Source organism: Telopea speciosissima, chromosome 9 (assembly GCF_018873765.1).
Source record: "Telopea speciosissima isolate NSW1024214 ecotype Mountain lineage chromosome 9, Tspe_v1, whole genome shotgun sequence".
Lineage (NCBI taxonomy): Eukaryota > Viridiplantae > Streptophyta > Magnoliopsida > Proteales > Proteaceae > Telopea > Telopea speciosissima.
In genome coordinates, this window is record NC_057924.1 from 6,283,926 (window position 1) to 6,310,430 (window position 26,505).

The 26,505-nt window shown below is 40.6% G+C and overlaps 4 protein-coding genes across 5 annotated transcripts; all 4 read right to left on the minus strand.

The window, feature by feature from the left end:
• Positions 1 to 604: 604 nt before the first annotated feature.
• LOC122640081 (transcription factor MYB101-like) lies at positions 605 to 3,319 on the minus strand. Its single transcript, XM_043833202.1, has 4 exons — positions 2,917 to 3,319; positions 1,878 to 2,754; positions 785 to 1,117; positions 605 to 754 (listed from the first exon to the last, which is right to left on the minus strand). Exons 1-3 carry the CDS (start codon positions 3,274 to 3,276, stop codon positions 855 to 857), a joined length of 1,500 nt encoding a protein of 499 aa, XP_043689137.1. The 5' UTR covers positions 3,277 to 3,319; the 3' UTR covers positions 605 to 754; positions 785 to 854.
• Positions 3,320 to 7,463: 4,144 nt separating this feature from the next.
• Positions 7,464 to 9,616, minus strand: LOC122640079 (ankyrin repeat domain-containing protein 13C-like). The gene is made up of 2 exons (XM_043833201.1): positions 8,223 to 9,616; positions 7,464 to 7,876 (listed from the first exon to the last, which is right to left on the minus strand). The coding sequence occupies exons 1-2, from the start codon at positions 9,567 to 9,569 to the stop codon at positions 7,514 to 7,516; spliced, it is 1,710 nt and encodes a 569-aa protein (XP_043689136.1). The 5' UTR covers positions 9,570 to 9,616; the 3' UTR covers positions 7,464 to 7,513.
• Positions 9,617 to 10,825: 1,209 nt separating this feature from the next.
• Positions 10,826 to 15,258, minus strand: LOC122640304 (Werner Syndrome-like exonuclease). Its single transcript, XM_043833461.1, has 2 exons — positions 15,228 to 15,258; positions 10,826 to 11,415 (listed from the first exon to the last, which is right to left on the minus strand). Exons 1-2 carry the CDS (start codon positions 15,256 to 15,258, stop codon positions 10,826 to 10,828), a joined length of 621 nt encoding a protein of 206 aa, XP_043689396.1.
• A 2,232-nt stretch (positions 15,259 to 17,490) lies between these two features.
• LOC122640058 lies at positions 17,491 to 26,505 on the minus strand. 2 transcript variants are annotated; one of them, XM_043833170.1, is made up of 9 exons: positions 25,830 to 26,505; positions 25,256 to 25,301; positions 25,087 to 25,165; positions 24,915 to 24,960; positions 24,701 to 24,799; positions 20,747 to 20,815; positions 20,324 to 20,654; positions 19,575 to 19,726; positions 17,491 to 19,498 (listed from the first exon to the last, which is right to left on the minus strand). In XM_043833170.1, exons 1-9 carry the CDS (start codon positions 26,379 to 26,381, stop codon positions 18,080 to 18,082), a joined length of 2,793 nt encoding a protein of 930 aa, XP_043689105.1. In that variant the 5' UTR covers positions 26,382 to 26,505; the 3' UTR covers positions 17,491 to 18,079. The 2 variants fall into 2 exon arrangements, with proteins under 2 accessions (XP_043689105.1, XP_043689106.1); XM_043833171.1 differs by having other exon boundaries at positions 19,575 to 19,720; positions 20,321 to 20,654; positions 25,830 to 26,504.

Genomic DNA, 26,505 nt, shown 5'->3' on the forward strand with positions numbered 1-26,505 from the left:
GATTCCAGCCATCATTTATTTTATAGGTAGACCCAAGAACAGTTTAACTCACAACCTCTTAATAGTGAAATGTTGTTCGGCTCGTGTGTTAAATCAATGGAATAGGATCTGAATTGGTCATGACCAATCTTGATTTTGGACGTCTCCAGCCAATTCTAGGGTTTTTGAGACTGATTCCGAGAGTTTGAAATCCTTGGGCTGGATGGAGAGAGAGAAAGAGAGAGTGAGACAGAGAGAGAAAAGTGCCATGATTAGGGGAAGAAATAGTCCGCGTGAACCCCTTCTAAAAATAGGGAGGTTTCGGAATGGACAAGCAAAGGCAATTGGGGAACATCGCTCATTTCAACAGCTCACAATTGCTTGCATTCTTTTCTTAAATTTAGAAGATGCTTACCCAAGAAGGTACACACACACCCCTAAATTTAGCAAAGTTGGAGGAAATCCACAGCTAAACTTAGCAGAGATTCCAGCAAAAGAAGAAATGGATGGGCCACCCTGTTCCCAGTTTGAGTCTAATCATGTCTCACCCCCATCAAATTGGAATTTGGACTTGTGGGTCTGGTCTCAATCTCATGCCCATGGCTGGAAACACACACACACAGACTTTTTCACTACAGATAAACTAGTATTTGATTAACAACAAACGTCACAGTGAAGTTCTTGTAGTTACGTATAAATTTCAAATGTATATGACAAACCACTCTATTAAAGCTTCAAAAAGGAAGAATGGCACAAAAAAAGATAAAAATCAAACCCATCCCACTAGAATTAACTCACACAAGACCATCAATCTGCAATCTGCAATCTGCAATCAATAAGCTATAATTTTGTTTTATCTTGAATCGCCAAAAGACTTAGCAAATCCCAGGAATGTTGTTCCAATTCGTCCAGTCAGGGTCAGTCGTGTTGGGGACAGACAGAGATGAAGCTATCTGCTGCATTTCAAGCCCAATTTCATCGTCTGTAACACCTGATGACTGCCCATTTGACATCTCACCGCTATCGCTATACCATTCAGGGACTCGCATTGTAGAAGGGATGATATCAAGAAAATTGTTCAAGTCCTCCTCGTCCACGGAATTGATCTCATCTGTTCCTTCTTTCTTTATCTGCAACCCTGCAAAGAATCAATGGCAGCAACCCAGATTTCTTTAAAATAAAATTCATACACACAAGCAAAAGATAAATATGCTACTTTGGACTTTAAAGGTCTTAAATGATTGGCTTCACGAATTTCGGATTCAGAACCGAAAAAGCTCGTTTCCCATTTGGGACTTTTATCGAACATTAATGGAAACAATACTGATGAAGCTGATTTAAAGCACAATAAAGAAGAAATTAAGAAAGAGCACTAGAATTTTGAAAAGTTTATTGGGTTGGTCATATTGATAGATTTTCTAAGCTAATTAAAGCCCTTTAGACAAACAAATCGAGTATTTAATAGGAAAAAGTACGAAGAAAAAAGGAGTTGAAGCTGAAAGCCTGAAGCAGCGAATGCAACAAGGAAAACTGGAATACTGATCAATGAAGTTTGAAACAGTAAACATAACAAAATAGGCAATATGGGATAGTGGGAAGCGGCAACAGATATGTGTACTATATAAAAAGTAACTGATTCTTAACATTTAAGAACAGAGAATCCACAATAGAGTTTTGGTCTGGACTGGGAAGTTTAATTTCATTCCAGAAGGATTGAAATATAGCGTGAAAACAGAGCACGCAATAGTATTTAAAGCTTAAAAGAGAGCAAACAGAATCAGAGGTACCCTTCAAGGTAATCAACTCCATTGATTTGAACCGAAAAGGGCAAGAAGGAGGGGGGGGGGGAAAGATGAAAATTAAACAGAGGAAATCTAAAGAGAATGAAGAGAGCTCACCAGGGGAGGAATGGGCAGAGCAGGAATCATCCCAATGACTGGCAGACGCTAATGGAGGGGTGGTAGCGTTTTCACAGAAAATTGACCCAGAAGGCGGGGCCTTGCTGACGCTGACCAATCCATCTAATCCACATTTCTCTTCTAACAAATCATCTCTCCTCGAATCCTCGCTTTCCACTATAGCTTGCGATTCCTGCAACAGAGCATCCAATAATCCACTATTGCCCCGGCCCAGCGGGGAGATGATCTTATAATCATTTACGGAGCCCAAGGCAGCAGTAGCTGTGTCTGCTGGCTGGGGCAGTTGGCTTGAAGGGAGCTCCAATTTCATGGAGAAAGGGGAACCACTGTCGGTTTCAAATGGGGTGGTTCCCAGGATTGGTGGTGGTGGATTGAAGTCGAAATTGCTGCAATTAAGCTGAAAAGATGACGCTGGCATCAATTGGGTGCTAAGACCCTGGCTGAACAGAGGTGGTGGATGATTCTGTTGAGGAGGAGGAGGAGTTGCAGAGAAAGGGAGAGAGAATCCTATACAGTTGTTGTCCCGAAACCTCTTATATCTGTGAAATGGAGGCGGGAGAAAAGGTGCAGGGTGGTGGCCTAAGAGAGGGGTCGTCACAGGAAAATTTACAGGATCGAGCAGGGGCAGAGGAGAAGCGAAATTGGGCTTGTGGGGTTGTTGCGTCGTCGAGGGATGTTGGGTGGGTGCTGGAGGAGGCGCACATGGAGAAGACCGGGGCTGGTTGATCTGGTTGAGGTGGAATGCAGCTGCTTGCTTCTGTATATCTTGTGGGTAGAGCGGTAAACCTGCACGTTGCCGTCGCTTTACTCTGGTGTTCCAGTAGTTCTTGATCTCGTTGTCTGTCCGTCCGGGTAACTGATAAAGATCACAAATCAAATAAAATTCAGATTCAGGAACGAGTCAGAGAAATCAAAAGCTGAAATAAAGAACACATAAACATGCGAAATGAGAAGAAGAAGATTAAATGTTAGAAAGATTGAGAAAATTAAATCAAAAAAGAAAGGAGAGGGGATGAACCTGAGCGGCCATGCGAGCCCATTTGTTGCCAAGCTTGCTGTGAAGCTCGAGAATGAGACGCTCTTCTTCAGGAGAGAAGGAACCCTTCTTGAGATTAGGCCTGAGATGATTAGCCCAACGGAGACGGCAGCTCTTACCACAACGCGAGAGGCCTGAGTTCTTCTGGACAGCATTCCAGTTACCCTCTCCATGCTTCTTCACGTATTCCATCAGAATCGCATCTTCTGCTGCCGTCCAAGGCCCTTTCTTCAGACACCCACTGGAGGCCCCACCGCTGCCTCCGCCGCCGCCGCCACCACCACCACCAACCGACGCATCGTCGTTGTTACTGGTGGCTGGAGAACCGCTGTTAGGAATCATCCGTCGTTGTCTACTAGGAACTCCTTGCCCCTTTCAAACCAACCAACCAACCAACAATCGAATAACTATGTTCTTATGTTGTCGCTTCCTTTGTTCTATGTATCTTACTTGCTTTCCATCCTCTCTTCTTTTGGGGGGGTTTTTCAGAGTTTATTTTTCCCTTCCAAGAGATTTGAGATTTCTCTCAATTCTGCAACTTTTGGGATTTCAGAAAGATCTCTCTCCTCTCTCTTTATACAGGGAGAAAATGGAGAGGGAGAGAGAGAGAGAGCAGTAGTAAAATTCCGATGTTTGGTGATATAATGATATGGGTATTTCTTTCTCAAATCCTCTACAGAGAGTGTAGAGGGGAATTGGAAAGAAGAAAAGAAACTGAGAATTGAAGTAGAAGAATTCAATAATTTGAGGATTCAAACACAGAGGAAAAGCTTAGAACATGAAATGAAATTAAAGAGAGAGACAGAGAGAAAGAGAAGGAAGAAAGAGGGTGTAGGGCTGTAAGCTGTGAAGGATGGAGGGGTCCATGACCATGACCATGTCCATGTCCATGTACCCTTTTGAGGGGTGGGGTGGGGTTAAGAGTGTGAGATTGGCTTAAGCCTGCTTGGGGGGGGGGGGGGTGTGGGGGTGTGAAGGGTAGGGACTAGGGACCCACAAAGAGACCTTCTTGAGCACTTCTTTCCCAATGGTCAACAATTTTGATTTTGAGGAAGGACCTTCCATTTCGCTCCGACTCCGAGTACCACTGCGATATACCCTACATGGTCAACCCTTTCAACGCGTTTTTTCCCTCAACCCTTGATTTTTTCCATAATTATCTCTGTTTATATCTCTTCTTATTTATTTATTTAATTTTTTTTTTTTTTTTTGAGTTGTCTTTTTTATTTTTTGAGTTGTCCAACTCCAATATCTCCCAAGGGAAGATGGAGTTTTCATGCTTCCTAGGGTGGCAATCAGTTGATTCGATTCAATTTTGAGTGGGTTAAATCGGTTTTAAGTACGGGTGTAAATTTGGCCCTATCAAACCAAGCTAACCTTGAGCCCAAATAGAGTCTAGCTGAGATACCCTGACCTAGCCCGATCATGTCTCCTTCTTCTTCTTCTCCTTTAACCCAACCCCTAGATCTCCTTTCCCTCCTGGCTAGGGTCAATTAGGGTTAGCCAGCCTATTTTATTTTAGCGTTAATTCCATTTGGGTTTCAGCAAGTCTGGTCAATTATAGTTTCTGCTGGATTCTAAAAAACCCCAAATCAAAACCAAACCAAAAAGAATTCAAAAAGAAAATTATGTCATGGATAGATAAACCCCAAGGTCTTTTTACCTATAAAAAAAAAAACCCAAGGTCTTCAATTCAAGTATAAATTTAAACAAAATTGATAACCAAAAAAGGACATGGACATATTAGGGTTGGTAAGTTATTTGAATTTAGAATTTGGGAAAAGGAAGCGCACGATGCTAGTGTACAAACTGCTGTGCCCACCCTCTCATATCTCACTCATGGACCCCACATCCTCTCTCAATAAATGCATCCATTGGATGATTATCACCGACCTCTATGGTTGCAAAACTGCACTGGCATCGTATGAAATACTCCCGTTAGAAATTATGTGGTCAATCGAGACCATTTCCTTTATATCCTTCCTTAATGGGAATTGTCACACAAAGAAGTGTGGCACAATATAATGTGTAAATTAGAAAAAAATTTTAGGAATAGAGGTTGGCCACGCCGCCTTGACCAATGGGTTAAGTGAGATGGGAGGGGCAAAATGGTCCCATTTTCTAGAATGAAAATGTCTGAGAAACCTTTCTACCTTTGAAAATATTATTATTATTTTCAATCCCTTATGAGAAATAACATTTAGTTTTTTTCATGAAAAAAAAGAAAAAAATTAAAACAGTAGAACATAGGAAGTTGATTCCCTCTATATCCAAATAAAGTACAATAAAATAGCTACAACATTGAAAAACCAGGTACAATCAAAAGAGTTATTATTATTGAACAAAGATCAGAATAGATTTAAAATGGGAGCATTAGAGAGTCTTTCAGTTCTTAGACCCAATACCCCTGCAACCCAAATCCTTTCTGAAAATCACAAGAAAAAAAAATATGCCAAAACATTTAAGGTTTTCTTTTACAAAAGACAAAGATTATCTCGACACATCCATTTAAAAAATATGAACATTGAAGGTCGTGCTTGGCACATTGGTCAAGTGCTCACTTACTGAACGATTGGTCACGGGTTCAAGTCCTGGAAACAGCCTCTCTGAAAACAAAGGTAAGGCTGCGTACATCTGACCCTCCTCAAACCCTGCTAAACGCAGGAGCCTTGTGCACTGGATACGACCTAAAACAAAAACCTCTGATATACAAAAACTATAAACCTAGGATGGATACGCCATTTCCACCAAGAAGTAGCAATCATTCTAGTGCTGCTAGAAATTGAGAGGTCTGATTCTTTAACCAAGAAAGAAGCAAAGATTATCTAGACATAACACTTATTCATCTACCTGATTTATGAATTATTTTTTTTAGCTTTTTTTTTTCTCTCTCTTTATTTTTACAATGTATAAAGGAGTGAATTTCCTTCACTGCTAGCTATCTTTTGCAATGTGAAGAGCTGATATGATTATGGTATCTTTTGAATTGATTACATGACAATTACAGGTTTGCCACAGCTTATTCAATTCTTCTCTCTATATTCTTAATACTTGAAATTTGTAGGGAAACTAATCATTTTCAAACCTGTATTTTGACACATGGTAAAGTTCAATTGGACTTAAACATGACATACAGAAGTGACGTCAAACTAGTTGCCAAATGGCAACTCTACTAGTGAAGCAAATGTGCACCCGAGATTAAATAGAGATGGGAAAAGATTCTCTAAGCAAGCGACGTAGGATACAGTAGCATCCTCCCTCTCTCTCTCTAATCTGAATCTCTTTCCTCTTCATATGAAATGATCTCTCTGCCCCCTATTCACAAATCCGTTCCATTACCATTTATTGGTGCAATCCCCTATGTCATTTGTTCGGAGAACCCCCATTCCAAGTTGTCCATTGGCCAATAAACATCCAAAAAATGGAAAAGCAAGTATCGTAAAGGTATTTGTTTATCTTTCAAATATTTAAAACGGGAAGGGTCCCCACGATACCATGTTAGTGTGGAGGAATCTCCCATGCCACACCAATGGTGGCACAAGGAATAGTATAATTCACATGGACCCACATGATTAGAAAAGAAAGAGAAAATAATAATAAAAAATCCATATAAAAGAACAACGGTAGACTAGCATTGTAGGGAATTTTTTTTTTCCCCTATTATCTAAAATTACATAATTTACCATTGACACTTTCATGTTAAAATGTTCAAAATTTCAAATATGGGAAAAAGAAATATATAATTCATAAATAACAGATTAGGAAATGATTTCATCATTAGGAATTAATATAAGTTTCAAAACTATATGGGTGGCCATGGCAAGAATGACCTAAGGATAGAAGAAGCTCTGGCGGCAAACCATTATTAAACACATACTATGATTCTCAAAGGTTGTTTGATTTGTTGAATTAAATAAGCATCGTGTAGGAATCAGGTTTTTGAGTATAAGAATTAATTTGAAATGTGGGGTTAGAGAATTAGATTATTTTAAAGGTCCTTTGGGTCCTCTAATTCCTTGTCTGTCAATCATTTGATGAGGAAATATATTTTTTCTACAAAATGTCAACTAGTACTCTGTACCCAAGAGGGAAACAGGGTTTTTGCAGCAGTATTTTAATGAACCAAAAGTGATTATTTAGAACTAATAGTTTCTATATCCTACTAATACAAAAACATTCTTGAAGTTAGAGCCAATGATAGCTACTCACACCCTGGCCTACTAGAGAGAGATATTAATAGATTTTTCAGAAAATTAATTGTTAATTAATTAAGCATGTTGTGGTCCTTCCTACTAAGAGAGTAAGAGAAACAGGAAAAAAGAAAGAAGAAGAAAAAAAAAAAGTGGACTTGTGAACATTCTTCCTGACCTTCCATCCCCACACCATAGACTTGGGGGCATATGTACATGTTATCTGAGATTCTGAATAGACAGAGTTGCAGGGCACACGCACAGGCATAACTGAGTAAATGAAGATTAAATTTTACCCAACAAAAAAAAAAAAAAAAAAAAAAAAAAAATAGATGAGTAAATGAAGATAAAATGAAGAAGATACCCACCAGGCCACCACCCAATATAATCTATTTGGCCTTCTTTGTGGACCTTGATTTCTTCATCTTCCGAGACTTATCATCCATGCTTGTCCATGTATAATCACTGGGAATGGCAAACGGATCCAATTGTTGCGCCGCCGAACAACTCCTCTGCTTGCTTGCAGTCGCAGGCTGAGCAGCATTGTTATTACGACCCAGCCATGAATAAGAAGAAGAAGAAGAAGAAGAAGAAGCAGAAGAGGAGGAGGAAACGGAGGTGCTGTAGCGCCCTTCCCCAACCCACTGCCCAGGGCTCGACGCCGGCGTGAAGAACTCCTCCGTCGGTTGCATCTCCACAAACTTAGTAAACGTTATCACCACCCTCACTGTCGGCACCACCGGTATCGCCACCTGCATTCCATTCCATCCAAAGTTAAAGATCGATTGGGGATCCGGATCCGAATCCGAATCCGTCCCTGCCGATTCTAATCCGGGAATCCGTCTAGAGCGGTCGGTAAGGTATCGGGGTATCGGCTAAAATGTGCCCTAAACCCTAGAAATCTAGTACGAAAAGTTAACTTAGACTGTACTTTGACTGATTTGCCCTTCAAAAAAAGATTTTTGACTGATGAGTAATGTAGAGAGCATCGAGAGAAGGAAAAGGGTAAAAAAGAAAACAAAATAGGGCCCACGTTTTCTACTCTTTTTTCTGTGGAAATAAATATTAAAAAAATTAAAGTGTTTGATTACCCTTTACCTTGACAGGAAATGTTCCCGGCGGGAATTTTGTAGTTAACAGTTCTCTGAGACGTCTGACGGCCTTGACCTTGTGAGCTAGTATGTCAAGTAACGGCAGAATCTCCTCCGTCTTTAATGGGAACTTTTCCGTTAACCACACAGATGGTCGGAGACTTTTGATATACTCTTTCTCCTTGTTCGGCGGCGGAGGCATTACCGACGGAATTCTCCGGCGGTCAGGGATATCGACGCTCTTCCTGCTCAACGATACCCATTCCCTTTCTTCTCTAACAAAACTACTGTGACGTCGACGATCTGATGGTGGAGGGAGACCAAAGTTAGGGTATTCTGCAACTAGGAAACCATCCTCGGCGTCTTCTTCGAGTTCCAGTGGCAATATCTGCTCGCCTCCTGGGGGATCACCGGCAGCGTCTCCGACGACTTTCCTGGTGCGGAAACTGAACACGACGTTGTGCATCTCGTAGACCTTCGCTTTCCATTCTCCCACGCTCTCTGTTCTCTCTTGCTTCCTCCAATTGGTTCTCCCTACCAGCTCAGCCCTGGTGACATCAACGCCTGGTCGGTACACGCTCGTCTGGGAGCAAAACCCTGCTACGTCTGATTCGGACATGGGAACACTCGCAGTCTCGAAGGCATCGAAGATCTTGCGATCATCACGGTTGAGAACCAACAAAGTCCCAGAAGGTAGGCCATGGTCCCGATCGCCGTCTCCAAGGAAGAGGAAGCTCTGATTGGCGCGTTGGATCTTGAGTCCATCGAAACCGGCGAGAGAAGTATCCGCACGGAGGTTTGCATCGCGTTTCCAGATCCTGTAACTGTCGGAAGGAGCGATCTTACCGACGAAGGGAACGATGGAGCTCTCGAAGTGGAAGGAAATCTCCATGTAAAAGTCTCGCATCCGGCGGAGGACGGCGATAAGGCGAGGGAGGCGGCGGCGCCACTTGGCCCAGGCGGAGCGGTGGTGATGACGGAGGAGAGAAAGTGCGATGTCGGAGGAGCGACGGCATAGAGCCTCCTGCAAGGAATTCCATCCAGAGGCGTTCTGGAGGGAGACATCGGCACCAGCGGCGGCGAGTGATCGGGCGGAGAAGAGGTCGTTCAGCCGGACGGCGAGGTGGAGTGGGGTCTCCCTGTTAGGAACGTCACGGCGGTCGAGCAGAGAGGAGATTTGTTCAGCGATGCGCTCTTGGGCGAGGGAGTCAGACTCTGAGAGGATCTGGGAAGGGTCGGGGAGCGTAGGTAGAGAAGTGAGGAGACGAGACAGAGTAGTGTGGTCTCCCAGTGCTATGGCGAAGTGAACTGGGCTGTGCTTGTAATCTTCTAAACGAATGCCTGTCGTCGCCATTGGAGAAAATGGAGACAGACAAGACCACAGTCCACACACAGAGAGACAAGGGAGGGGCCCTTCTTCGGAGTTTGACTGCAAATTGGATATCCAAAGGGTTTGGTTGTTTCAGATGAGATGGAGATTTAGGGGTTTTTGTCTTCTACAGTTCTTCGACAATACCTACTCGAGCTTATAAATTGATCTCCAGGGTTAGAAAATGAGAGTGACGATGACACGACACGAGAGTTACAGAGAAGAAAACGCAGGCCATGCGCGAGTTTTGTCGTTAGATTGGCGAAACTGTTCTTTGTGTTTGGGGCTTCTTTGTAACTGCTAAATTGTATCATTAGCGGTTAGCAATTAGCTTATAAACACGGCAGTAAGTCGTATCGGCCGATCCATACCAGTATTGGTATTGGTATCTGTATCGGTCATGATTTTAATTAACGGGATCGAATCAATCAAATTGGTATCAACCGAAACATGGGACAGCAAGTTGGTCAAATATCGGATGATTTGAAAAAATCGAGATTCAGAGAAGGGGTATTTGGGATCGGTCATGAATGGGTACATAAATCTCTTTTTTGACCATTTTTTCTCCTTTCATTACCAAAAAGTGCAAAAGATCAATAGAATGTACCTTCTGTCTGTGTTTGAATCTACAATTCTAAAATTTCTAGGGTTTTGCAATTCCCTCACTCCGATCCGACCAGAATTGATTGGAGATTTTAAATCTTTACCAGGATTGAAATCTTTATCGTTAGTCTTAATAACCAAAGCTCAAATGGGTAAAAAGGACATAGAAATGAGGATATTTCATAAATGGGTAATTTACACATACCACCTCTGAGGTTTGATGAAAGGATAATTTTACATCCCCCTTAGTTTTGGAAAATTCTACGTACTTACCTGAGGTTTGCAAACGGTAACAAATAAGCTCATTCCGATAGTTTATGACTAACACCTTTAAAAACACGATGTGAATGCAACTCATCTTCCCCAATCGAGTTGCAAGTATCCAAATACTCACAAAGCATACAGTGATCACATTCCCATATTCAAAAACAATTTTGTTCATCCCAATCAAGGCCATTCGATACACAAGATCGAACTCCATTGAAGTAAAAAATAAAAAGAAATTGGAAAACAACGGGAGAAACAAACAATAGGTATGGTCGATTCAATCCAGAATTCAGATTCCAGAGTCTCAGATGGGCTCAATCAAAGAAAGAGCAAAAACCCATATGTCGTTCAATAATCAATTAATTTAGGTCTCATTCTCCAGTTCTTCGTCTCTTCTGCAACAAACTCTTTCCAATCTCGAAAGAAAGAAAAGCGTCGAGGCAAGCGTATTGAACTTGATCGTATGTGAGCCACTCTACATCCCATCTACTCATCGTTACCTTCTTGGGCTTCCTTATTTCTTTTCCAAGTACCTCTCTTGTTAGCTCTTTCAACCCAGAACTCCTAAGCTCCGGCATACTCAACCTCTTTGCTGCCAAGGAACGAAGATCCAGATTGTTCAAGACATTCAATTCGTGATCCTCCAATAGCCTCTCGACATCCCCCTCGATTCCTACTCCAACAAACCTCAAATTCGGGTTTTTCAGGAAATCGATGAGAGAATTGGGTATGTGATCCACGTAAAGGAGTTGAAATTCCAGACAAGTGTGTTCCACGCAAAGCTGTAAAATGGCAACCTTGTACTCAACGCGGCGGCTGAAACTTGGACGCCATTCGACATCAAGACCCACGACGAGCTGCTTGTGATCGTTCCAATGTTGAAGTATCCAGTTTGAGCAGCTATTATTCTCCTCATGATTCCCAAGAAGAAAGCCCAACTCATCTTCCCCTTTTTCAAATCCTAAAAGATTTGGCGAAGATGAGGGGAAATCGAATTGCAGTCTCTGGAACTGTCTCAAACAACTTGAAATCTCTAGATTTGGGGTCACCTAGGTCTGTTGGAACGATCCAAAACACCACAGCTCTAGAAATCAAGTGGTCTTTGGACTACAGATTTCTGAAATTGAAATCAGCGGTAACTGCAGGCTTAGCTTCGATTCTAGTAGGTTGCAGATGTCGCTAGAAATTGGGTTTTGATTTGGGATTTTTTTCCCAATTTGAGACCCTAAATTCCTTAAGGGTTGAAAGGGTTTTGAAACCTGCAACTCATCTTCCCCAATTGATTTGGGGAAGATGAGTTGCAGGTTTTTTTTTTTTTTCTTCCATTTTTTGCAAGGGTAATTTTGTTAGTTCACCTCTTATTTTTAACACTGTCAGTCATGAACTGATGGAATGGGCTTATTTGTTACTGTTTGCAAACCTCAGGGTTGGTACGCAGAATTTTTCAAAACTAGGGGGTAAAATTATCCTTTCGTCAAACCTCAAGGGTGGTATGTGTAAATTACCCTTGATATATTGATAGACGAGGAGGATGTGGAGTGACTGAATCGTTATCCCCTCCAATTCGCTGCCCCCTCCTATTCCTCACATGGGGGAGGCAATGACCACCCTACCCCCTGCCCGAAAACACTACCCAAGGTGGTTCCACTCCTCCCTATTAGAGGAATTGGAGGAATTGGAGGTGATAATTATTCGAACATGACCCCATGTTTTTGGGAGAGGGTTCGCTAAAAGGCATCGTATCCCTGCGCCAGCCGGGTTGTCAATGGGAGTGTGCATAGAAGCATAAATGATGGTGGGATTTTCACCTTCCATGGGTGTGGAGCAGTCATTTTATGCCTTTCTATGTGAATGTGACTCTAGACACCATGTTGTCTTTCAGATTCTTTTTCCATATTTTTTAAGGGCTAGAGATCGTTGACTGATCATGAAGTCCCTATGCGTGGGAGTGCCAATGAGAGTGCACACAAGGGTATATACGATAATGGGATTTTTATTTCACAAGGAGTAGGGTGATAATTTCACATACTCATGTGTCTGAAGTCTGGACATAGGAGCTACGTAATCAGGCAACATTCTTTTTCTATTTTTTTTTTAATGAGGCTAGAGGAATACGAGGTTCCTTCAATCATAGAGTGAAAAATGATCATACTGTCATACACAGAATGAACATGGGCTTCCTAATTAGGGAGTCTGCAAGTGTTAAGAGTCCTTAGAAATAATCGAAAACTTACACTCCTTACAAAAAAAAAGAGGCATGCTCCCTTGCTTCCCTGCCCCATCCCTTTTTTTTATATGACATGCCAATTGGGTAAATCTAAACCGTTGAACAGCAAGTCGTCCAAATGTTCAAAACATTTGCTGCATTACACTCATACTATGTTGTTTGCCTAGTTTATTTCTCACTCCATAATGTGGTATCGTTTTAAAAATTTTAATTAAAATGTGTATTATTAAGTTTTGTTGATCCAAATCAATGGTGATGTGACGTTATGATTGGCTTCTGATTCATCATTAACTCTCATCTTCTATTGGTCATGATCCAAAATAGAGACGGATGAGGATGGATGAAGAGATATTCTCTTCACCTTGAGTGGAGAGTAATTGGGTCCTTGAAATATTGTAAAAATTAAATTGAATTGGTGTGGAAAGAGTGAAAAAAATTGAATGAGTTTCTCCTTCTCCCTCACAAGAAACTCTCTCTCATTGAAAGGGGGGAAAATAAAAATTGAAGCAATATTATTGAAAGTGGACACGGGGGGAAACGGTCCATGGCTGTCTCCCTCCTCCCTAAATTCTAGTTTTAAAAAACTTTCAAAGCCCAACGGTGAAGGAGAGTGTTAAATGGTTGTGCATTGAGTGCATTCCTAATACTGTCCTTTGGTGGTAGTTAGCATTGTTGCACACTTACATCCACACAGCTGCACTACTCTTGGAAGAACAATGCACATGAACGAGACAATGATGAGGACATTCATGATCTCTACATCTCCTCTCCCCACCATGGATTTAAGTGTCGGTACGTATAGCTCGCTAGGTATCAATATCGACAGTGATTGATATTGATGTAGATTATGTGTGTCTTGAATTCTTGTACCCATTTTGAAGTTTGCACCGTTTCGACATTTTTTATGGTGACCCAAAAAGAAAAATTTGTGACATTTGTGGTGGTAGCGGAGGCTTAGGCTGATAGGAACGACCTAACATAAAAGAGCATTTGTTTTAGAGAAATTTTCATGTACCTCCCATCAGATATCACGTAATTATAAAAACGCTTCTCAGTTTTGGAAAATTCTACATACCCCCCATGAGGTTCTTAAAAGGTAACACATGCCCCCATTCCGTTAGCTGATTCGTATCGAAATTGATATCAATGGCGATGGATATGGTGAACTAAAACCTTCCTCCCCTTCCTTCATCTCTACTTGCACCTTCTTGGCTGTGGCAACAGTAATAATGGGTACCCACTGATTCACCTCATTTGTTTGTTTATTGTTTAGATGAGATTTTTTCTTTCACTCCATGTTGAAGAAATTCCAAATTTTTATTGCGGTTGGATGGGAATCTAAGGGAGTTATGGACTTCATACAATAGGGAGATAGGATAATTATGACCCCTTGACTCTCTTCATCAAACTTTTTCCTTAGGCTGCGTTTGGTAACGGTCTGAACAAAGAACGCCCATTCTTGAATAGAAATGTTTTTTTGCGTTCTTGGTGTAGAACGGTGTTCTGAGACCGAAAATGATCGTTTGGTAACGTTCTCAAGAATGCTGTTCAGAACGAAAATGGTGTTTGGTAAAACCTGTTCTTCCAAATTTGATGTTAATTACAGTAATGTCATTTCCTTCTAAATTATACCAAAAAATACTTGTAAAAACCTTTTCTCTCTTACCAATCTTAGCATAAAATTAAAATATTTCATTAACATAACCAAAACACTTATAAAAATATGTCAAATTTAAAAAATACCATTAATATTGGGTTCTTGTGTGGATTAGTGCCATAACGGACTATACTATGAACAGTTGAATAAAAAGGGTCTTGGTGGATTCGAACCACCATCCCCTTGGAACATGCTCATATTCCAAGTGCTCTACCAATTTGAGCTAAAGACCCATTAAGTAAAGATCCAAAACAGAAATACAACAAAAAAAGTCACAATAGCATGAATCTTCACAAGAGAAATGAAATGAGCAAAGGTCTAAAACAGAAATACAGCAAGAGAGTCACAATGAAATGAATCTTTGCATGAGAAAGTTAACAAGCAAGATTTCCAAATAGGAATTCAGCAGGTGAGTTATGATCTCATCAAAATGGGAAATAAATAGAGTCAACATAAATGCATCTAACTTGAAAAAAAAAGGGAAAATGAAAATTCAGGAGGGAAGTTATGAATACATCCATTCACAAGAAGGAAAAGAGATCTCATCTTCTATATCTTCCCCAAAGCTGTGCAGGTTTGAAGGCAGCAATTGTTCAAAGGAAAAGACCCTTGATTGATCTGTTATCATATATAGTTAGGGTAGAGAGACTAGAAAGGGAGAAAATAAAAAGACCAGCATAACTAGAAAGGGAGAAGGAAAAGAGATGAAACTCCAGATTCCCATCTTCCCTTTGAAAATTTACCTGGGACTTCAGAGTTCAGACACCCCACATAGAGTGAGTACACCTTTCACAACATCACAGTCTAATGGATTTCTTCCTCGTCATTTCCCTCCTCTTCGTGCTATTATTGCAACAGCAATGTGAAACACAACTTGGAAGGGACTCACCAGCCCACATCGCAGCCTTATGAAGCCCCATTTGGCAGCCAATAAATGGGTATTGGGGATTGCTTCTGTACCACTACAGGCCGATCCTCTAGAAATGGAAAAAAAGGACTGTCTTAAAAAAACAGGGCATAGCCTGTTTGTGTCAATGACAGGTCTTAAGGGAGCTGAAAATTTGGTTGGGAGGGAGATCCAATATTCTCTTCCGTATGGCTATGCAAGTTTGCATTTTCCTTCCTAATCTAGCACTGAAATTTCATATTCAAAACCCATAGAGGTGTCATTTAGAAAGTCCTGTGACTTCCTAATCTAGCACTGAAATTTCATATGTAGGTTTGCAAATTCTAGATCACCACTCAGCAAGCATTTTGCTACTTAGGTCCACAGATTGAAGAGCATCATCGATCCAGAAACTTTTTACCATTCGGAATCATCAATTGAATAAGACACAGAAGGAAATGATTAATTGCCTACTGGCTTGTGCTAGGGGGGCTTTGCAACCACAAAACCCTATTTACACAAGTACCAGAAGCCCTCAAAACTTAAGCAAAATAGTGGGGAGAATGGGAGACATGAACATCCAATGATTACCAAGCTTATAATGTGGACTTGAATCACTTTACTATTTTGTTTAAAAAAGAGGAAAGTTCCTATATAATTTTCATGTATATAAATGCGAATCCATATTTGTTTTTTTCTCCGTAAACAATCTTTTCATTTACGAAATCAAATCCAAAAAGAGAGAAACATTTTGTCAAGTGTGTAGCAGGCTTGGTGGTACCTGTTCAATAGAATGATACTATCTGAGATCAACAAAATATAGAATAAACAGTACCTGATAAGACTTGCTAAAAATTACTGGTTTTACAGACACTTTCCAAGACATACTAACAAAACTTGCATTTAGTGTGTTTTACAATTTACCCCCAATTTGGAGTGCTAAGAACTTTAGCTTATCTGGTCCATTTGCTGCTGCTTGTACTTTACATGGAGGTACTGTTTCCCATAGCAGATTTTCACCCGTCCTATTTAGTAGTGTTAGGAGATATTCCTGCAAAATGAATTTCACCCATCCTATTCAGCAGGAAACTGGGATATTCCTGTGAGATGGATATTCCGTATGACTTTTAATTTTTCAACATAGTCAAAACCCAATTGAGTTATCTTTCTCCATTACACATCCACCTACAAAGAATCACAACCCATCTAGGACACAAAACACCTCAAGGGTTTTGTTAAATAGTGAAATAGAGAAAGAACCCTAAAAAATTTGAAGCACGGATTACATATGGAGGCACGGATTATCTATTCAACAAAGAACCCTAAAATCTTAAACATGAAGAATTACTAAATCAATACATTACACTGAGAGAATGTTACATTATCCAAAAGCCCTAAAATTGCTCAATTTCTTCTGAAATCCATTCCTTTTGATCCGACTTCTTCGACCTAACAACAGAGGGTCTACAGCAGGGTAGAGAGAGAGAGAGAACGAGACAGAGAGAGTGAGAGGGAGAGAGAGGGAGAGAGAGCGAGAGAGAGATGAGATCGTGGTTTGTTGTTCTTACCTTGAAGGCCAAATTGCAGGTAGAGGTCTCCTCCTCTGCTCCTTCTCTTCCCCTTCTCTTCCCAACATTTGATCGCAAGGTTGTATCTCCAAACCAAGACCTATACGGGTTTTCACGGGTTTTGGTCGATTTTTGCCTTCGGCTAGTCGTTCTCGTTCTTTACAGACCGTCTCAGAAATGGTCTGTAAAGAACGATCTTTTGGTAAAGATTTCCTCCGGTTCGTTCTAAAAGAACATAAAAACGAACTGGTAACCCAAACAGATTTTCATGTTTTTTTGTTTTTAAAGAACGGAAGAACAGCAAAGAACAGTGTTCAGACCGTTACCAAACGCAGCCTTAGTTTAATTTGAAAACCCTTAAAGTTCAGCACCTCCATTGGATTTAGTTTTCCACAAGAATCTCTTCACCAATGGTGATTTAATGCTATGATTGGATTGTGGGAACAAGGAAGAGTGAGTGTCATAGACTTAAGAGTTGACTCCACAAAGCCAGGACAATTCCAACCTATAAATGCTTCTCAAATACAGTTCTGATTAGAAGACCGCAGCTGCCGAATTTGGAACTCATCAGTCATAACAAGCACTCAACTCGACAACTAAAAGATGCAATAGGTGGTACTACTTTTCTGTTCAAAATTTTTTCCAAGTTCAATGTACATGATATGTAAGCTATGAATCATCAGCAGACCAGGGATATGCAGAACAATTAAAAATCTGAACAAGTGATACTCATCTTCTGATAATGTACAGAACATAATCCACTGGCTTTCCTGAGGATACCACCTACTTTTGTAAGCACTCCATTGCTTGAATGTTCATGTATCTGCAAATAATATATCCTCCCCACTGCATGTAAATATTCTTGGTCAGATGCGCAAGACCAAGAAAAAAAGCCGTAGTTCATCGGCAGTAAGCAATGTCCTTCAGCAAATTATCCAGATGTCCCGTCGAAGAATGTTGTAGCCTACAAGTCACCAAAGTATTCAATTTCATCTCTTCCATTAGTAACTCAATGAATCAGATTAGATGGTTTGAGGTCTTGAATCCAAGATTAACAATGAATTTCTGCTCCCATCTTTAGCATCAGCCCTAAAAGATGGATTTTCAATAGATACAGATGTTGATAACTATGACATTTGATGCAAGTCAGAGGTGTTAAGAGGAGACTGCTTCCTGATGTAACAGAAACTTGCCGATAAAACAATGAAACTGCTCCTCACACCATAAGCCATCAACTCTTCAACTCCCCAGTTTTCATTCCATTTTATCCTATAAACACTGCCAAACTCAGAGCTGCAATGCCAGGTCTGGCTGTTGAGAGTCTACCAGAATGCCAGACGATTGCCGCACTGGAGACCCTGATGATTGGAATCCAATGTTCAAGTCAGGAGGCAGCATATCCTGTATTTGTTTTGGCCGAGTATGTGGCACAAGGCCATGCCATGGCGACTGCACCTGAAACCTTGATAAGTCGGTGGTTGCAAGTTGAGGGAAAATAACTGGTCTGTTGTTTTGAGACCGTGATTCCTCACCAGAACGAACAGGATGTGGAAGGAAAGCCTGAGGGGGGAACATCTTTTTCTCTTGCTGCAACTGCAGCCCTCCAGAACGAGGAGATTCCTCACAAAATCGTGAAATAGGTGGGTGTTCTCGAGCTGGGTTGTACAGAGAAGCTGCAGCAATCTGCATTTTGGAAGGATCTATGTTGTCTGTTGATTTGAACTCAGCAGTCCCAATGGACATCCAAGTGCGGGCAGCAGTGATGGCAGCAGTGTTTGAATCATCTCTTCTCAGGGATGGAATGGATGGCATAACCTGTTGAGCACCAACTGAAGTACAGTTCAAAGATTTCTGCTGGTTTTGTGTCTTCTCAGCCAACATTCTCATCAACAAAACTGGGTCACTAAAACTCTCCTGATTTCCATGGGGAAAGTATGTTTCTGCCCTGCTGTGTTGACTAGAAACGGAGTCAGAGAATGAACCATTCACTTTATTGCCATCCAAACTGCCACTCACAGCTTTACCAGTAGGCAAACCTCCATCAGCAACCCCATTGGCTTCTTTCTGCTTGGGGGGTACAGATTGCACAATATTTCTGTGCCTAGAAACCATATCCAGCAACCTCGAAGTAGTCATTTCAGAACCATAATCAAATTGCTTTCGTGCAGCAATCTCACAGGGGTTCCCACTGGCAGAAGAGCTATTCGATTCAGCTTTCTTAAAGACATTACCATCAGACTTTGCGGTGGTTACTGGTTTCTGCTGCTGACATGTAGCACCAATTATTGATCTGGTCCCAGAAACACTGAACAATTTCCCATCTAAATTAGGCCTACTAACAGAACTCACCTTTGCAGGTTCTGTGGTCTTACTAGAAGTTGTCATCTCTGCTGAATTCAAAGTTTTGAAACCCAGGTTAGCATCATCTTGAACAGCTTTCAAACCCTCTGCCTTCTCCTCTTTCCTTGAATCAGCAGTACAGTTCAAATTTGCAGCACAATCCGGTTCTTTTCGCATATTTCTGTCAAGCATTAATACTGGGGTCGGAAGTGGTTCATATTCCCCAACCCAGCCACGGCCAAATTTCATCCCAGCAGGCAGGGACTGCTCAATTTTTCTGGAGGCAACTTTCCAAGCAACAGGTCCAAGTGTTGCAGCAAAACGAGCCAGGCTCCTTGCATAAGAATGATCTGCATGAAGCCCGACCTGATTCAAAAAATTGAAACCAGATGAGTAAAGACGCCAAGGGTAAAAGGGGAGAAATCAATTTTTTGTTACATACTGCAACCATCTGCTTGCTTTCGCCTTCAAAAGTCGTAAAGGTCGAATCCATTCTGACCACAGGTTGATTGGATAAATTATAAGTTGCACGACGGTTTTCATCAACCACAAATGGCTTCCTTCCATATTTAGATGGGAGCCCCTTCCCTAATGCAGGAGAACAATCAAAGCAATTAGCAGCAAAACATGTGAACAATGATGAAGATAATACTTCTCAATACATGCCTTACTTTAAATCTGTCTCTAGGTCAAAAGGTGAACAATGGTGAAGATAAGAGTGCTCAAAACATTCCTTATTTTCAGTTGGTCGAAAGGACAAAAAATTTATGACAATGCACACCATATTGCAGGATTTCCTTAGGGATTCAATCCATCCCAAAGACAAATAAGGGTTACATTTATATTGGCTAAATCAGCCAGCTTCTATATGAGTCCATTTGTTGTAACATACTCTTCCAAGAGATGATCAATACTCTGGAAAGTTTATTGGACTTCATACTTTTATTTTTTTAACCTCTTCTAAAGAAAGCCAAAATTAACATTACAAGAGACAATCCGTAACAGTAACGTTCATTGAAAATCTAATGCAGGTCTAACTACCTTGTTTATCAAAACTATCAGCATCCTGATTCAACAATCTCCTCAAAACTTTTGTTAATGTCCATCTTACAAAATATGGGGTTTTTTTCACCCACCCGCCGGGGGGGGGGGGGGAGTTCAAAAAAATGAAGACGGCCATAACCTTACATGAAAGTTGCTCCTCCGTCTTTTCTGGCTTATTATCAATCAGAGAAGAATTCCCATCTACAGGTCCATCAGTATTGTTAGACCTCTCACAACCACCAGCCTGTATCACATTTGACCAGGTACCGGTATCTCCTGTTGTAGCAAGAGTGGCACCTGAAGAGAAATCAGAGCCAACAGGCTCCTGTGCAGTCCTGCAAGAGGACTTCTTTATTGGTTTCTTCATGGCAGAATTGGATTTTGTTTTCTGGTCCAACTTGAGCTCTTTCTCAGCACGCTCAATTCCAATCCTTAATCTCTGGAATTTCTTTTTTGCCAGCTCTTGTATGGAACGTGCCTTTTCAAAACAATTAAGTGAGAGATTAACAATTAAACAACTGTATAAGTTAAACAAACAGAGAGAGAACAGAAATCAATCAAAAGTCTTACCTGTTTAAAGTATATTGTTTCTGGAGCATTATATTGCATTGCATTTGTGCAAATCAGGAAAATATCACTCTGCATTCAAGACAGCAAACTTTAGAAACCAGTCCTTTAAAATATCAAAAGAATAAGGGCATTGTCTCCCCCCCCCCCCCCTTCCCCAACTCTGATTCTAAAGGAAGCATTTAAATTCATTTGGATTAGTAGAATAAAGTAGAGCAGTTATGCCATCATAGTATGAGTCAGCTAGAAGACAGAAAAATAATGCTACCAAAAGTACACACTACTTGGTTTTTGACATCATATCTAGTCATGCCATAACACTGCATGTAATATGTCTGTATTTCACTCCCTCCAACTCAGGAAACTATCATTGCAATAATTAATAACTTACGAGCCTCTCGGTACCACATTATACCAAATTATCAACCTAGGATTTCCACATTCCTTGGCATACAAGTCATCTCTCTTCGGTAACCCCCAGTTTGTGAGAACATAAATTTGCTCTTGAAGGTCCATTCATTTCCATAACTTCTTTCTCCATCTATAAGTTCTAGAGAATGTTTCTCGTCATCAATGTCACCTATGTATGAGGCAGAAACACAGGTAACACATGCAAGAGTCCACAGGGGTCTAGCTATTTCCAATCTAGAAATCAAGCATGGAGAAAGATTTACAGAATATTTCAAATATGTGTAAATATTGAAGGAGAAAATGTCCTTTACATGGCCCAGCTAAGAGAATCTTTTTGAAAGGCCTTAATATCGACCAAGTCACGGTTTAGTTGGCAGTCAGATTTTGTAGACATGTTAACGTCAACTCTATCTATCTCTTACCTTCAATCCAAGCCCACTTTTCCATGTGAAGACATAAAGCTTGCAGAATGGTTGAAAACCTAGCTTTGCAAAGAGGGTTCCAACTGTTGAAATATAAGGTTTAAAGCTCAAACATGGCGCACAATACTGTTGAGTGTTGACTCGGGAACCCAAAAATTTGACACATGGCTAAAGATCAAACAATTGGCTAACAAAGCCCGCACTCCACATGCCTCAAAGAGGGTGGGCTGCATAGACAAGCTTATATTGGCATCTCTTAAAGAAACATTAGCTCATATAACAATTGTAGTAAGAAAAATAAAGTTTGCCATAAAAAAATCCAAAAATAAATTTAATATACATATAGAAACAAGACAACATTGAAAAGGTATCAATACAGGAAAGATTTTTTTTTCCGAATAAAAATTGAAACAGATAAAAATACTGGTGGTTATAAAAAGGAAAATGAATATAAGAAAACACCAGAATTTTAAAAAACAAAAGAAGGGTATACATATGATATGTATTTTATTTGGACAAAAACATTACTAGGGATTGAGAAATATTAACTAGGGATGGAGGACCAGCACTATTGGTCTCAGTGGAAGTCATTACCATTAATCTTACTGCCCAATTCCTTAAATCTTGTTTTCGGAGAGAGAGAATCCACATGTTCACTAAAATATATCAAACAAATTTCCGCCAAATCCATCTCATGACTTGACCTTATGTATATCTAGTGCCATGATGACTAGCACATGTATTAACCAAAAGCAGACATTTTATGTTTTCTCTAGGATTTTACAATAGCCAAATTGTTCATCAAGGGGAGAGGCATCATATATTTGAAGCATTGCCAGGTTTTCATTCAATACCAACCTCAACTACATAAAGATCATCCACCAAACAGTTAAATATCAGTTCCCCATACTTTGTGAAAGACACAAGAGCAAACCACCAGATTGAGGCATAAGGAAGGTATCATGCCATGCCACAGTTACACAATGAATAAGAAATTAGGAGTCATGAAATTACACTTTCAGTGGTTCTGAGTAACCCCATAGCTGAAAGAAAACAGCTGCTAATAACGGAGATAGAGATTCAAAGGTTACAATTTTGAGCTGAAAGCTAGTTTGGAAATATAAACGATTTTGAGTAAATTTACTGACCATCTAACATTTATTAGTTTCAGCTTGGTTTTTAATGTTCAGATATGCTAGAGTAATTTAGCATTTCATAAATATGGTTCTAAATTGTTGATCCAGAGCAATCTTGACCAGCAGATCCTTAGCTTAAGTAAAATTGGATCTATCCTAGCTAAATTGAAACCGTAAAGGTCCGTAATGGCCTTGAGAGATACTGGACAAGATCAGGCACTCCAGGCAAGAATCGACCGATCCTTATATCCTTGACAATACCTGCCCTCATCAGTCCTGACTTCTAAATGATATTAACTAAAGGCTTCAAGTCATTCTCAGCCGTCCTAAGGTCGAGCAGAAGGCATTAAACCAACTCAAGCCTGAGAAAGATGAGGAACACCAGTTACCTACTTATCTAGCGCTAGGCATCAGTGAGTAGGCCACCAATGCCAAAGAAAAACTAGTAGGTTCCACATAACCAACAACATTAAACAGTCATGAGGTAAACCTAACATAAACATAGCTTGAGAATTGAGATGGTTCCCACAGTGCTGTACCCAGTCACATACCATTTCCCTCTGTAGCATGACTGTTAAGTTTTTACCCTCTTTTAACCAGTCAGGTATTATTTCCTTCGATACCTGGAGGAGAGAAAGAATTATGATTGGTTGTAGACTTTACTGTGGAGTATATTAGACCCTATAAAAAGTCGCACCAAGTGACATAAGGAAACTATTTATGGTAGGTAAAAGACAGTTATCTCTGTGTCAGAAACTTGTATCCATGTAAGACACACTTATTACTTAACAAAACAAATTTATAATAAATAAGGTTCTTTTATTCAATCTAGACGAAAACTTTTAAAGCACAATTAAGATCGTGAGCGTTGAAAAAGTCGGGAATTGGTAAGATTTATGTTATATGTATTAATGAATAGCCATCCAGCTGTCTGAATAGATTCCTACCTAACTAAATAAATCACCCATCTAAACAGTAATCAGATTCCGCAACTTTACATGGAAAGACTATTCCTTTTGGTCATACTGTCATAGGAATTTAAACTAAAAAATGTGAGGTTAAAATTCCTGTGATCCCAGGTAAGTTGACAATAACTAACATTATTTATGAAGATTCTCGGTTGTTTGGACTCTCACAATCCAAAGTGAAACTTAACGAGGAAACAAACCAAAACACAAGCACAAAAGTGGACAAATAAGTAGACGAATATGCAAATTAACGCCATCATCTGAACATGAGAATATAACACAAAATGCTCGTCATCCAGTACACACTGCCCACAAAGATGAGAATTATTCATTACCAAAACCTTGAAATAATAGAGAATAAAGAGAAATGACCACCCATGTAGCAGGATAAAACAGTGAAAAAAATGTCCTTCGAGTAGACCTTTCAAATATAGAAAAACACTAAGGCTGCGTTTGTTTCTCTGTAAAGTATTTTAAAAAAATTATTATTCATAAAAAATTTCTGCCACCTTTTTTTTGGGGGAGGGTGGGGGGGTTTACACGACCGATAAGCACATTTGAATATGACTGAGGGAAAGAATCCAGTCATATCAGGGGGATAGAGCCCTCCATGTGTGCCAAGAGTATCAGTGATCAAGATAGCATCACATTGGCATTGCATCCCAGCAAAACAATTGCAGCCTTTGCCGGAAAATCAATACAAATTTTTATAATGATTAGAAAGGAGGCGGAAAACAATTGCAGCCTAAAAGTAAATGAATACCAGACATTCACCCAATCAATATATATATATCAGATTTTAGCAAAATGGAAAGAGTTTTAAGCTAGGGAAGCTTAACCCATCATGTCCCAAAGAGAGAACCCTCAAAACAATACGTACTGCACTAGACAATGGACACACACACCAGTCCCCCAGTACCCAACAAACGGAAAACACCTTACCCCCATTATAGAAGAGTAGTTAATCTAGAACAGCAAGAGACCTTCACAGCCTTTCAAAACTCAGATTAAGAAACCAACCTCAAATTGTTCCAAGGTAGAATAGTCCCCATTAGCAAGCTTTTTCCTTACGGTGCCGAAGTCCATTGGATGGTCAATCACGTCATGATAATCAGGAAGCTGCAAGAACAAGCACAATCACAAACCCCAACAACATGCCTCATAAAGACTACACACCTATATTAGATTCTCAAAGTGGAAAAAGAGGAAGGTAGAAACAGCTCAAAAGATTTACCTCTTCGGGATCAACAGGTTCCGCATAAACTCCATAAGTGTCTTTCCTGCCACATTCAACAGCGAGAATCCTCTTAGAATTGCGATGGAATAACCATATTACACACACACACACACTAGCAACCCCGTACACAGGCACAGAGGGGGAGAGAGACAGAGAGAGTATGACATACTTCTGAAGCTTATCCAGAATCAACTCCACCGATTTCTTATCCGGTAATGGGAGGCTCGCTGTAGAACCAGATGGTGTGCCTGATCAAATTGTAGAAAAAGAACTCCAATAACCAAACCAACTGGCATACGAAATATAGAAGCAAGTAAATCCCAGTTATCAAAACTAACCCGGAGCAGAGTCCATCCCTTTGGTGTCTGAATTCCGCCTTCGTTCCTGGAGGAAAAAGAAGAAAACCCATACAAGATATTTGCTTAGGAATAAGAGTTGAAAGAGCAACTATCCCAAATGGCAAACTCGGAATCTCGAACATATATAAACATAATTAGCTATCATGTGTATTATAATGGAGACAGTGGTGAGAGAGAAGATTGAAGTGGGGTGAAGAAGACAGGAGACAAGGAAAGGAAAGTGGAGCGTGATCAGATTCTGTAAGGGGGGTTAGTTGGCAGTTGACCCCGACCGTTAAAATCAAGGACACATCCGACAGAGTGAGTGACTGAGTAAAATAGAAGAATGTCCAATTAGAAAAATCTGAAAAAAAATATGAATGATGTAAAGATCCGCTGAGCTGGACGACTGCGGAAGAGCGGGAAGCCCACACTACTCACAATCGAAAACCCCTTTCTCTACAGTCTCTACTACCGTTACCATCAATACGGCCGTCGCCGCTGCTATTAATGCCATTACTGCAACCAATTAGTTGTAGCAGTGAGTGAATTGATGATCGCTATACAGGCATACCTTCTTCCGATGATCAGATCCAATGGAGCGCGCATCATCTTCTTCATCAAGATCTCCATCATCGCATTCACCATCATCGTAAACACCATCGTTGCCGTCGATCTTCCGTTTCTTAAAGGGCTTATTACCGTCTCCGTACTCCGAGGAAGAGGCAGACACGGCAGCAGTAGATGCGTGGGCCACGTTGCCTTCTGTCCGAGTTTGGCTCGGTGAAGAGTCAACACCACCACTACCACCATCACCGCCGCCAAAATCCGCTTTGTGTGGGAGCTTCAGTACTAACTTCAACTTCTTCTCTCTCCTCTCATCCTCATCGTCTTCCTCTTCATCGTCCTCGTAGAAGTCGTCATGGTAGGTTGGGTTCCGGCGACGGAGACTACGGCGAAGCTCAGATTCTGGAGTCTTATCAGGCAAACTCTGCCGGAGACCGGAAAGGCGGCCGAGATCGGCCTTCGATGGTCTTCCCTTCTTCTTCCTCGTGATCTTAGTCTTACCCATCTCTTCCCTACCGACTCCAAACGTCCGTCTCTCTCCCTCTCTGGTCTGTCTCATCTCTACGCCAATATTTTTTTTTTGCTTTCGCTGGGCTTTCTCGACTCCACTTTTAGAACCGAGCCTAAGTCCGAACCTAAGGCTTGGATAACGAGGCTTTAGGTTCAGGAGTTTCGGGAATAGC

Coding starts and splice junctions, on each gene's coding strand:
- LOC122640079 (XM_043833201.1), bottom strand. CDS start 9,569: ATGGCGACGACAGGCATTCGTTTAGAAGATTACAAGCACAGCCCAGTT. Junction 7,877..8,222: donor CGGGAACATTTCCTGTCAAG/GTAAAGGGTAAT, acceptor AATGGAATGCAG/GTGGCGATACCGGTGGTGCC.
- LOC122640081 (XM_043833202.1), bottom strand. CDS start 3,276: ATGATTCCTAACAGCGGTTCTCCAGCCACCAGTAACAACGACGATGCG. Junction 2,755..2,916: donor GGGCTCGCATGGCCGCTCAG/GTTCATCCCCTC, acceptor GATCTTTATCAG/TTACCCGGACGGACAGACAA. Junction 1,118..1,877: donor CTCTGCCCATTCCTCCCCTG/GTGAGCTCTCTT, acceptor GATTCTTTGCAG/GGTTGCAGATAAAGAAAGAA.
- LOC122640058 (XM_043833170.1), bottom strand. CDS start 26,381: ATGAGACAGACCAGAGAGGGAGAGAGACGGACGTTTGGAGTCGGTAGG. Junction 24,961..25,086: donor ATTCTGGATAAGCTTCAGAA/GTATGTCATACT, acceptor TGAATGTGGCAG/GAAAGACACTTATGGAGTTT. Junction 24,800..24,914: donor AACCTGTTGATCCCGAAGAG/GTAAATCTTTTG, acceptor TTGTTCTTGCAG/CTTCCTGATTATCATGACGT.
- LOC122640304 (XM_043833461.1), bottom strand. CDS start 15,258: ATGGGGCTTCATAAGGCTGCGATGTGGGCTG. Junction 11,416..15,227: donor TAAGGCTGCGATGTGGGCTG/GTGAGTCCCTTC, acceptor CAAATCTTTTAG/GATTTGAAAAAGGGGAAGAT.